Below are 13450 nucleotides of genomic sequence, written 5' to 3' on the forward strand. Positions count from 1 at the left end.
TTTGAATGTTATAATAAAATCAGGTATTTCTGATTGATTTACATACAAAATAAGGCACAGTTAATTAGTTCCTGCATAGCAATGTACAAAACGTAATTACACTTAAAAAATAAAATATGAAAAATGTACATAATAGCTATGACAAATTTAGGAACAGTAACAAGGAGAAACAAAATTAACCAGTAAAGTGTATCCATTAAAAATCTACAAAACAAGCAGAAGATTTAGTCCAGTTTAAGACATCATTGTCAAATGTGAATTTGCTTTAATAGTGCAAGTGTCTGGAAACACTTGTAGCAATACATCACTGGAAGTTGGATTTGCAGCAAAAACGACTGACAGAATTTGCCACATTAATAGGTACAAAGTGCAAAGAGATGCAGATTTTATTTTAAGAATTGTATTTGTTGCCATGGTAAAAAGTTTTAATAAGTCTATAGTTCAGTTTTTCTTTCACCCTCTATTATACCTCCCAATTCAATCTACATACCTTCAATTAAGAGAGACATGAATGACATTTCACTCAAAATCAAAGTCATGTTGATATTTTATGATGGTAACCATACTGTCTTGCTGAATATTTCAATTCATGAGGGTTTATTGTGGGTTTAAATGTAAGACAACCTTTTTAAACCAAGGCAAAAAAGGAGTTTAAAAAAAAGGTCCAAGAGAATATGAACTCTAACTAAACTTGGTGGTGGGCGTGATTGACCTTATTTTCTTTACAAGGCATCAATAAAGAGAATATGAACATGTATTCCAATCCTTGACCATTCTCAAGTCTTCTGTCACATACTACAAAGGAAAAACATCCTCAGTCTGTTTCAATAACCAATATGTAGTTGCAAGCGGAACATTTATGAACGCAGGGGTGCAAATACAGCAGATGATCCACATCTTGGCCATTGTAATAATTCACTGCATTCTCAGATCCCAACAAGCTCACATTTAAGACTAAAAAGAATGATTTATCTTTTGGCTCATAAATGTGCAATATACATTTTTAATAAAAAAAAAAAATCAATCATACTGCCTTAAAAGAGGTCCCTGCATGGATGCGATACTATCCACAGGTAGATGGACACACCACAGGTGTCTAATGTCTCTACCTGAGCAACCAGTCAATCTTTTTGGCACCAGGTCCACCTCTGAATTTCACTTTTTCACATCTGTTGGATAAAACATTTAGAGCACACCATTTCACATCTCAGTATTTCTTAAACTCAGGGCTGCCTGAGTGGCAAAACAATCACAATATATTTACAATGCAAACTGGGTGAAGAACTCAATCATAGTCTAATTACGTAGTATTAGACTAGTACTATGTTCATGCAGTGTCCGCCCAGGTCTCAACGGAGCTGTAGCATACTTGTAGTACTTCCACAGTCTTCATTACCATTGTGTCTGCCGATCATGATGCTTGCCATCATAGGAACCCATGTTCGTCTAGTTCCTTCACAGAAACAGGATTCCATTTTGCTATGGTTTTATTGGTGTAGGCTGCAGAAAGATTCAATTTCTTGGATCACATTCAATTCTTTACTGCGATGAAGATGAGTATTTGTATGGTTAAAGACTTTGAACATAGTGGTAAGTTTACCTGTTTCTTGCTTGTTTCGGGGGAGATCCAGGATCCCTATATCTGAAGGAGTTGGGGACATTGTTTCACCATGATCACTCTCCCCAGATGATGTGTGGTCTGCTGTTTTAGAATCGGTCATCATATAAAGGGCAGGCCTTTTCTTATGGTACTTATCCCGGTAAGTGTCTGTCATGCAGTTATCAACGGAGAAGTAGGTGGTGGGGATTACACACTCCCCTGTGACAGGGGAGTCAACCCAAGCATCGCTCTCACTGGCAGACAGGTCTGCCCTGTCCTGGTCAGAGGAGCCTGATTTAGAGCTGGTGTCTGAAGAAGAAAGCATGTTTGGTTCAGAAGGGCTTTCCATCCATCTCTCGGGGCTTATCCGTGATAGAGCTACTCCTTTATGGAGCGGAGAGAGAAGCCCCATGTGAGCGGAGTCTTGGAGAAGTCCCGTTCTGTTCTCAGCTCTTAGGGCGTAGGTTTTAGGGGGCAGGGGTGGAGCAGAGGAGTGGGCGAACCTTTGCGATGCACTCCAGGCAGAGATGTTGGTTTGGTGCAGGAAGGGAGTAACGGTGCGGTCACTTGCCTCACACACAGGCTTTTCCATTCTCTCCGAATGATCAGGGGTGCGTTGAAAAATTCGTCTTTTACAAGAAGCAAGATAGAGGAGAAGTTACTAAAAATATTTTAAATATTTATGGTAAGAGCATAACTAGGCAAAGACATAAAATAAAAATGTTAAATGTAATTAGCAGTTTGAAATAGATCCAGCAGCTTTCAAACACAGCACATTCTTAACCCTCCAGCATCAGTTTACCTTTGAACGTGATTAAGTTCATGGTTCAAATGAGATTTCCCATGAATATTACCTACAAGACAAAAAAAGACAAGTATTACTATGTTAAAACAGTTTCATAAATTTCTTCGTGTACAAAGTTCTCCTAAAAATGTCAGCACAATAACTTAAATAAATAAAACTCTGATAGATCCATCAGGTCACGGACTTTCAGGAAATGGAAGGCTTTTTCGAGCTTTTTGTACTGAGGTTCCTAACGCTACCCCTCTGCTTTATTCCCCCAACTCAGTTTAACAGGTGGTAAGGAAATTGTGCAGGGGTACCTTTTTACAGGAAACTCAACATGATTTGCCATTAATGGATGAAACATGCCTTTTCCTTGGAACTCTAATTCAGCAATGGGTTACTTCCTTAGAGCCGTGTTTAAACAAAAAAGAAGTGATCCGAATTTGGCAACGTCACACTACTAATGTCGTGTAAGAAATGAGAAATGTGCTTGTTTAACTTTTTTTGCTCAGTTGCACTGCTCTCTGCAAAAAAAAAAAAAATCTATAGTAAATAAATTTCACACACACATACACACACACACACACACACACACACACACACACACACACACACACACACACACCACTTCTGGAAACTTGTGCTTGGTAAAATATCAAACATCACAACATACATTCACCTCGCGTGGAAGCATGTGGGGAAAATACTGCTTGTAACTATGGTAAAATATATAACTGGGGATAGAGGAGGGGTATTGTCTCGCTATAGTAAGGAAGCATGTCAGTGGGGTGTCAGGCAGCCAGACTCTGTGGGGGCCCAGGAACAAGGTCTCCTTCCACACCAGTCTGAACTGAGAGGCCCTGCATGGGCCCCTTGGCTTGGTCCCCTCTGCCTTGATCTTGATCACTTCAGCAGCAAGCAAGGCAGTAAAAATAAATAAAATAAAATAAAATAAATAAATAAAAGAATACTATGTGCAGAGAAAAACAAAAGAAACATGTCAAGGTTGCACAGATGTGTTTAATTACGAGAGTACGGCGCAATAAAAAACACTAAGCGATAAAAAGATTTATCACATGACTATCAAAAGTAAGGAAAATATGGGAAAATGTGATACTAGGGGGCGCCATAAAACAGCAGAAGCATCGTCAAGACGAGCGCAGTCTGCAAACCAAGGACATGATCATGCCAATGGTTATAGAGTATAAAAACAATAATAACCTTAAGAGGTACATTAAAGTTAAGCACAAATGTTACCTCTTTTACAGCATCTTTCCATATAGATATAACGCAATTTTGTGACGCATTTAACATATTTACTTATGTAAATAATTTAACACATAAAAGTACACAGGGTTAGTACATAAAAAAAAACAAAAAACAAACAAAAAAAACCCCTTGAATATAAAAGGCCTGTATGGTCAGCTGTACACTTAAAGCTAGGCAGTGACTACAGATATCAGTTCTCTCTTTAGATACAGCTTGCAGACCCAAAGCTGAACCTGCTCTGGATTACAGTGTGTGTGTGTGTGTGTGTGTGTGTGTTAGAGACTGTGATGTGATGCGTCAGCACTTGCAGCATTTTGCCGCCTTCTGTTTTTTTTTCAGCCCAAGCATTAGCAGCCAAATCCCTCTGGCTAGCACTCAGTTATGAGACGATTGGACGCCCCCCCCCCCCCCAAGCCCATCATTTTTAAGATACTATTGCTTGAAAAAGTGGCAAGCATTATATATATATATATATATATATATATATATATATATATATATATATATATATATATATAAATAAAAATATAAACTGTAGTATTCTGTAGTAAGAGATGTAAAGTACACAGAGTTTCCAGGGAAATAGCAGCAATAAAAGTAGGAAACTCAAAGAAAAAGAACTCTTGGAACTTTATAACCCATGGAATGAATGCAATGATTTAAACATCTACTTTTTCAAACAAACAATCTGGCTCCTCCCCCTACTAATTCAGAAGCACAGCTGATGAAGGACCTCTGTCCGAAACGTCCCATTTCTCTGGAAACTCTGTGTACTTTACTACAGTTTTAAAAATCTCTCTCTCTCCATTTCTCAGCGATGGCTTACTGAAAAGAGAGGTGTAGCTTGTGAGTTTTCCAGGAATGACGTGGCAGGATTTGGGTTTGGACATGAAAAACGTTCACACACACACGCGCACACACACACACACACACACCCACACACCCCCACCCCCACACACACCATCGTGAACCTTTTTCATGTCCAAACCCAAATCTCGCCACGTCATTCCTGGAAAACTCAGAGGCTGCACCTCTCATTTCAGTAAAAGTCATCACTGAGCTCACACCCAGGTGGAACCCTTAATACTGGTCACTGAGTCATTAGTCAGCGAACATTGATCATAGCTTCAACTGAAAGGTTTCAAAAGAAACTTAGAGGGTTTGGCTTTGATTATCTGGGAAGGCCTGTTTGACTAGACAGCTCATGTTTGAGTTTAGAATGGAAGAAAATTGTCTCTCCTGAGCAGTACACACGATCATCACCAAACTACCTGCAAACCCCCTCTCAGTGTCCACCAGCCACATTGCCATTCTCCAAGAGTCATCGAGACCCCTAAAAGCCCACTGAGAGTGAATACTGAGCCATGCAAAGAAAGCTAAAATTCTAAAATCTCACATGTAGTAGAATTAATTAAGGCCAGGCATATATCATTGTGCAGGCTGGTGGCACTATGCCTGACAGCCTTCCTCTATGGAGGAGCTTAAGACAGACAGGTTCTATGTGGGGGCTGTGGGTGATGCTGCTAAACCCATAAATCAACCAGTCAGTTGATCCGGCCCGGACTGAGATCACCGTCAGCTACAGAGCTGAGGGTCACTCACACCTGCACACACAGCCACCAACACATTTTGCATGTTTGGTCAGGAACCAGGAAGCAAATAACCGTTTGAACCAGGAAGCAAATAAAAAGCTGCATATTGAAAAGGGGCTGCCAAGCAGATTTAGTGCAGGCCAAGAAGGGCTAAAGCACGTGGCAGGGATTCCACAACATTCCTAAAAAAATGTAAGCTTCTAATTTACATGCTCAGGTGCTAGCAGCTTCCAAATAAGGAAACTAATTTTGCTGTCTCACTACTTTAAAAAAAAATATGGGTGATTTTTGCAGGGACAAATCAAAGCTGCCTATTTTCGATAGACTTCACTGAAGACTGCTACCTGGACCTGGATAGTTGGTAAGCAGGAGGGTAATCAGGAAGTTCAGTGTCATGTATGCATCCTACAAAAATATAAAAATACACTCTTACTGTACAAAAGAAAATCATGAATATACCGGATGCTTCACAGTTCTGTTTTTATGGACTGTGGCAATTTCATTCATTGTAACATGCAAAAGAATTATTTAACAAACGCATCACAATCTTGTTCTTCAAAAGAGAAGCAGACATGTATTTGGGGGCTCAGGGCTGAAGTGAGGTAGGTTTCACACACACACACACACACACACACACACACACACACACACACACACACACACACACACACACACACACACACACACACACACACACACACACACACACACACACACACACACACACACACACACACACGTTCCCAAAGTAGTCTTCACTACAGCACTATGTCTAGCGTTGGACTAATCTGAATTGGACCAGGTTACTTGTTAAGAATATTTATCAACGTCCAAGTATACCCACTTTCCAGCATGCAGCAAGACAGTATTTAAATTTATGCACATTAGGTACAAAGATCTCATGACACATTAAGATCTCTGTCACGCGCAATACTACAGCACTACACTACTGTGTCTACACCAACAAAGCTAATCATTATGTAAACCTAAATAATAATAATTAAGTCAATAATTAAATAAAAATAGCTTGGCTTCACTGTTATGGCACTGCAATGTATGGGTTTGGCTAGCATTACTACAATTCATTTTGGATGTAAGTGCTGGCATCGTTACAGCTCTTCATGCTCAATCCGTACACTTGGAAGGTGAGCCAATTAGGTCAAAAGTATTAAAACTAACAAACATATTACTCATACCAGAGATCAGGCCAAAGTGAGAAACATTACATGTACATGAAAACAGGCCTCCACAACACATTGCTTGTTAATTATAGCATCACAGAAGGCTGCATTATTCAAATTAGCCCTTCAACACATTTCAATGATTTTATAATAATATTTGCACAATATCAAAAAAGTATCCGTTTTTTTCAACAATATGATTATCAAATAATATTTTTGCAATATTTTTTTATTTGTGCACATATAGGAACAAATTACATATAAAGATCTGTTTCAATGCATTTCTCAGTGTGAATGACAAATTGCATCATGTGACTTAGCACAGGGCTCATGCAGCAACACAGTAGCAGTAATGTGCCAACTCCTGTAAACATGTCAGTGTATGCTCTGGAATGGTCAGGAGAATTCCTGGCTGAAAATACATCCCATGTGATGAAACTGTAAAGCAGGGGTAGGCAATATCATTTGCAAAGGACCGGAGTGACCGCAGGTGTTCATCCCAGCCAAACAGCCTCAGTTTAGTACTCAAACAATTAAGGAGCTGAGCTGGATGTGCTTTTGCTTGGTTGGAATGACACTGTAGCCACAATGGGGAGAGCATGCAATGACATGCCTCTTTGAAACCAGAGAAACAAAGCAGCAGTAAAGGGGGTCTACAGCCAGATCGGTTGCCTGGGGGGATGTCCATTTAACAGGCTGAACACTCGTAAGTTCTTGCTGACTTGACCTTTAGCTGCAGTTTCTTGGAAGCAAAGTGCAGCTCTCAGCCTGAAAACTGGTGAGCACAGTGTTGAGACCAAACAAAAGACACAGGCAGAAAACATGATAGTCGCCATTTGAGGAAAGGGAGCAATTGCAAGACGAAGCATCCCTCCCTTCGCAACGCGCCATCAAAAAATAGGAACCACAATTCCTAGAGAACCAGGGACTATAGATAGCTTCATACAGGATGGCAGACATTTGAGTTTGGTTTTTCTTTTTTATTGGTGCCTCTTTCTCTGGCCTTGTTAAAAAAAAAAAAAAAAGGATCTGGTCACTTATAGTCACCAGAATCAACTTGTGTGTGTGATATGTGAAAGACATGCTATACTGCACAGAGAAGCCTGAACCTAAGTCCAGGAGAGACCCCTGTAACCTGTGTCAATATCAACAGGAAAACATGAAAGCTGATATTTTACTCCTATATGACATCAGAACCAAATGGTAGTAATAACAGTACAATCTAAACCATGGTGTGCAATTTTGGGTGGAGGGTTGTGGAGAGAAAGAACAGCATATAAAACCCACAGATTGTTTCCCAAGCCTGAAAAACAAAATGTTTTGATGCATATTCTGGCAGCACAATCTAAAACAAACACATCCATTGGTCCAGAGACCCTTAAAGACCAGCATAGACAGAGCTCCTTTCTGCTTCAATTAATGATCTCATAAAGCTTACATAATCTACCTTCGGGGGTGGGGTTTGGGGAGGAGGGAGAAGGGGACTCCTAACTCCGCCTTCTAAGCGCTGACCATCAGGACAAATGCCTTGCTGTCAGTCATCACCCCATTAGACCCTTTAAATCAAGTTCATCTGCAAATTGAAAAATTGAGCACCACGGGGTTCGGGTTTAAATGCCACCTTGCGGTCAACCCTGCGCTCGCCATTCTGTAGCTAGCTGCAGGCGGGCAGACCCAGGGCTTATAGGAATTGGACTCCATTCCGCCAAGAGCTCCATCCTCCCCGGAAGACTGGCAATCAGAGATTTGGGAACTGTTTGTTTGGTCATCTTTGGTGACATTTGCAGGGATTTTTTTTTTCCCTGTCCAATTAGCGGTGGTGGTAGTGGGCACTGCACTGGCTTTGTCAGGTTAAAGAATGGGACGGGTAAAACATTGCTCTGGCTGGTATAATGTTCCTACTGCTCTATTCCAAATCACACACTTGCACAATCTTTCTGTTTCAAAAGTGAACTCACTTTTGTAACAGTTTTGATTCCTTTTTTTCATGCATTTTCAGATTTGGTATGTGGTGTTCTTGGGATTTTTGATGAGGTGTAATTATCAGAAGCAGTCCACTATATGCCTTTGCATATAGTAAAACAAGTATAGTAAAAACAATTCCATAACTTTACTTGTTTCCTTAAAAAAACAAAACAAACAAACAAACAAAAAAAGGACAGAACATTTAAAACACAATTTCTTCTTTTACAATTATCTGTTTACATCTTGCATCCAAACTTTAGTTTGTGGATGAACGCCATTGGCCACAGCCTAACCGTCTAGGGTGCTTACCGTAGGAAAACGACATCCGTGGAACCTCCGGCTTCAAATCCTCAAACCTCCGCTGGTGATTCAGCTCCCTAGAAATATACAATTAAGCGTACTGAGTGACAGCACAATAGAACAACTCCCCAGGTGGCTTCGTCAGTGTATATGCATGCATACAGTGCTTTCCCACGCCCAGCGTTCTCAAGAGTTCAACACCCTGACCCAAAACACTGCATCGCCATAGTGGAACCTGATTCCAGGCCTTTCACCCCCTCTCACATTACAAATGTTAGCATTTCTATCTTCACTGGTTGCATAGGAATTTGATAAGTTTTCTATAGGAACTCCATCAAATTACGTGCAAAACCTGACTGGACCCAGAACAGCAATTCAGAACACACTGTGCTAGTGGCAACTAATATTTATTTACAGTCAATCCGACTTTTTTTATGACAATTATTATGTTTCCAGTAAATTATTCCAACAGGAATATACCACAGTGCAGCCAATCAGCTGGCCACACAATGCTGAATATTGCTCATCTGATAATTATTCACGTACAATGTTTGAAAACAGGACAAGCATGAGAAATCATAACCTTAACTCAACAACAAAAACTATAAACATCATCATAAATAAGGCTTCTTTACCAAAACAAGTTATCAAACATCTAAAATATGATGTATTTTGTATATTGCTGGAGAAATTGAAGGCTTCACAGATATACCCAACAGGACATGACCATTCCAGGCTTTGTGGTCTGTGCCGATATACAGAAGGAGTAGGATAGCTACCAATCTAGCCAGCCTATTATTTTAGCCTACTGCTAAGATTCCCATACTATGCAGTCATGTTAAATAGTTGCACAATTTGTCAGAGATATCAATTTTGAGTATGTTGGCTTACATCTAAGCTGCTGAGCCGTGTGAGAATGTAGATGTGCATGCATGCCTTCCTTGTGAACAGTCAGGATTCCCAGAGACAGGCTGCTGTTAAAAATTGCTCCCAAGTATTTTTAAAATTGTTCACAATCTCAGCCTATAGTCATTCAATTAAAACAGGCCGTATTTCAAAGCCCTGCTTAGCTCAGATGAGAAGCTCCCTGGTTTTTCTGGCACTCAACTCTATAGTTCCACTGTTTGCACAGTGTTTGTCCACCCATCATGGTTGCCATTCTGTAGTTTCAAAAAATAAGGCTGGGGTTGAGAGACAATCTTGTATGCCTACTGTATTAATAAAAACCTTCTCAGAGGTATTATCCATTCATAAACTCTCAGAGGCCTGTTGGAGATGATCTTCAGTGATCATAATGAAAGCAGCAATCTTAAGGTCTTGTAATCTCTTTATTAAAAGAAAAGATAAAATGTGTGTTCACTTAATATTAAAAGCTGGACTAAAATTTGAGCACAAAATTCTAGCAAACATTAATTGTTGTAATTGTGATGTTAATTGCATAGAATAGGACGTCATCCTCTGTGACTTTTGTAATGGAAGGAAAACTCTCGACACACACAGACATTACATAAATGCTTTAAGCCTAAGATGATCTTGCTGGATTACTCTCTAGCAGAAGATGAGAAGGCTTTGTGTAGAACCTTTAGACCCTTAACCCCATTCGCATCAAGCTGGCCGTGATATCCGGCTCCCCAGCGAACAGTGTACTGAGGAAACTGAAACTGATTTTATTGTCTGAGATCTTCTTTTCCTACTCATTATAACATACAAGATGTAACCTGTTCTATTTTTTTTAACTGTATAGAATTTGGTTTGCATGTTATTGTTAAAATGCAGCCTTCGCCTTGCAAGTCTTTTTTTCTTCTTTATGTTCACAGGATCAGCTCTGAACAGTGCTGTTCTCACTGACTCATGGTTTATATATTATATATATAGAGCACTGCTTTTACTGGTCTTTGTAAATTCAAAAAGATCAATATGCCATTACTGTAAGTTCATCACCATTCTGACATGATAAATTGTTACTCTATTTAAAAAAAAATAACGAACTGAATTATGAATACATTAAAAAAAAAACCTGATGAACATTTGGGACTTTATTCATCAAAATATAGGCAAGTTCCCCAACAAAAAAAAGCTTTCCAATATTCACCAGAGATGTTAATGAGGATGCTCCAAAATACCTCACTGCTTGTGAAAGTACAGTACTAAGGGCAACAACTGAAAGAACAGAAAACCCTTTTTTTAAACAATTATTTTCCTAAAGAGTATGAACTTAAGTTAATCTATTTCTATTCATCTAAATCATACAGCTGAAGTTCACAATGGAAAAAAACCCCAAACAATTTCACTGGACATTTGCATGAGCATTGTAAATCTCATTCTCTCACCTTCAATATGCCACTTAGTGTAATTATACTGCAAAAATATCAACTTAGATAGTGGTAGGACCAAAAGTGGTACGCAGTCTTGATAAAATGTAAAATTACATAAATATGACAATCTATCCATTTCAATTTAAACATTTTAAACTGAAGCCTGTGGAATGATACCAAGCATGGTAGACATTCAATTTCAACGAGTAAGTCTAATTTACCACAGCAAGTCTCATCAAACTTTTCTGCAGGCTGGACCAAAGCTGCCATCTTACACTCCATAATCACTTCATGTCTGGCCTATGCATCCTGGAGCTGATGAGCAGGAATGAGACAAGCCCACCTCCACTGTTTCAGCCTTTTACTCGTAGCACATAAGAAAATACAGCAATAGAGTACTTTAAGTGTGTGTGTGTGTGTGCGCGTGCGCATGCATGCATGCAGATGTAGTAAAGTTTTCAGTGCAGTACACAAGGTTTCCAAAGACAGCACATTCCATACAGAGAACCTTCATCAGCTGTGCAAGCAGAGTCCTTCACTGGGCTACACTTTATACATATGTGTGTGCACGGTACACAATGCATACACAGTAGTGTGTGTATGTATGTATGTATGTATGTATATTACACACACACACACAGTTATTGTGTACATATATGAGAGAGAGAGAAAATTGCAATGAAGTACCCAGAAAAACAGGATGGTTCATAGAGGTCATAGATGTATACACACACACAGAAACACACACTTCTTGTAAAATCCAATAATACCAAAACAGCATTCACTTTGGTTCAGATGTAATTTTAGGGGGACATTTACTGGCAAGTTAAACTGTTCACTACAGACCCAGCCATGGCATGAACATCACAACTGTGATTTCACAAGCTGAATTAAACAGAGTATCATAAAATGTTATAAAAAAGCTGTACAAAGTTTGATCAAAAGGGGCCCCACTCACCACCAAACAAATGACTGCATAGTTACAAGCTGGCAGACACAAAGTTATACAGTCCAGAACTGGTATGCACCGCACCGAACCACATAGAACTGGGACTGTTCGTGTAATTACATACACTGTGAAGCACTTCAAGACACCCTCAAAATTATGATGCAAACTTAGATACCAGAAATTAAAATAGACAAACAAATTAGGCAACATCAGAAATTAAGCAAAAACATCAAATATTTTAAGTAGTACGTTTTAACGCTGGATTTGGTGGTAATTTGACAGCATTTTAAACAGCATTTTCACTCAAATACACAACAGGAACTGTCGGATCAGGAGACCATTTGCAAGATCATGGTCAAGTATTCTGGATAGTATCACTGTGTATTGCAAAAAATGAATAAATACATTTTAAAACCAAAGCAAACCAAACCACTCCTCCCCACAAAATAGTCAAGTATAGGATTCTACAGTAAAACCCGCCCTTACCTTGACAGTGTCGCCTCGGGAAAGGGTCGAATCTCTTTTCTGCCTGGGTTCTCCACCACAGGCGAGTCCAGGTTAGTGGAACCATTGCTCAGCCTGTCGCTGCTCTCGTACCCCGACTCTATCCGCTGGGCTTTCCAGGTATCGGTTCTTAAGCCCAGACTGTTGACAGCCCCTTTGGGCCTGTCCTTCTCTCGGCCCTCCGAGTCCAGCGAGCTCCTGCTGCCCATATCGTTTCTCTGCTCATCCTCATAAATGGTCATCAGGCTTTTTGGTTTGCCGTCATCACGCCCACTCCAGGATGGCTCACTCGGTGCCGAGGTCCGCTGGCGCAGGCCGGGTGGCAGGCGGCGGTCGCTTCCACCGCCAAGGATGCTGTCGACGTTGAGAGCCTCGCGCGTGGGCCTCCAGGCACGGTTGCCGCGGCGGGCCGCGCCGGGCCGCTCTCGCGAGTCCTGGCTGCTGTCTGTGTCGTAGCCGTTGGAGAAGTCCACCCGCAGCGGGAGGCGTCCAGCCGGTGGCTGGAGCGCGATGCGGGGCTGGGAAGCACGGGGCTGGGAGTGGGAGCGCGGTGCGTGGGCGGTGCGTGGGACAGAGCGGGGCGAGCGCTCCACCCGCGTGGGGCCCCGGCCCTGGCTGCTGTACAGACGTGACTCCACGTTTTTAAATCTGCTCTCGGGAGGCGAGAGCGAGCGCGAGTACGAGTACGACCTCTCTGAGGCTGTGTCTGGGGAGAGAAGAAACAGTAATTAAAAAAATAGCCATTAGCTTGTTGCAAAAAAATAAAAATAAATTTAAAAAAATAAAATTTAATAATCGTTAGATAGTCCATGCATTTCCACAAAACGCTTAAACAACATGAGTTTGTCTTTTCCTTTACTTTTGGACTCAAACACAGCTCCAACACACAAATCCTTAATGCTCTTTAGGGGCTTTTTTTTTGCAGGCAGAGCATATTGGTGTGAGCACAGCATGTGAGGAAATGACCTACATCTGTGGGGCAAACATA

General features: G+C 40.6%; 1 protein-coding gene across 4 annotated transcripts in view; it reads right to left on the reverse strand.

Moving 5' to 3' along the window:
• Positions 1 to 121: 121 nt before the first annotated feature.
• usp53a (ubiquitin specific peptidase 53a) overlaps positions 122 to 13450 on the reverse strand; it is a 35685-nt gene continuing 22356 nt past the window's right edge. For 2 of the 4 annotated variants that reach the window (XM_035519809.2, XM_081694501.1), the window contains 5 exons: positions 12445 to 13168; positions 8704 to 8771; positions 2403 to 2454; positions 1601 to 2229; positions 122 to 1500 (listed from right to left, as the gene is read on the reverse strand). In XM_035519809.2, coding sequence (XP_035375702.1) covers positions 1427 to 1500; positions 1601 to 2229; positions 2403 to 2454; positions 8704 to 8771; positions 12445 to 13168 — 1547 coding nt within the window. In that variant the 3' untranslated portion in view covers positions 122 to 1426. The remainder of the gene's footprint in view (positions 1501 to 1600; positions 2230 to 2402; positions 2455 to 8703; positions 8772 to 12444; positions 13169 to 13450) is intronic. The other 2 variants (XR_014115761.1, XM_035519811.2) reach the window with 2 other exon arrangements.

This window comes from Electrophorus electricus, chromosome 13 (assembly GCF_041902795.1).
Source record: "Electrophorus electricus isolate QZ-2024a chromosome 13, ASM4190279v1, whole genome shotgun sequence".
NCBI lineage: Eukaryota > Metazoa > Chordata > Actinopteri > Gymnotiformes > Gymnotidae > Electrophorus > Electrophorus electricus.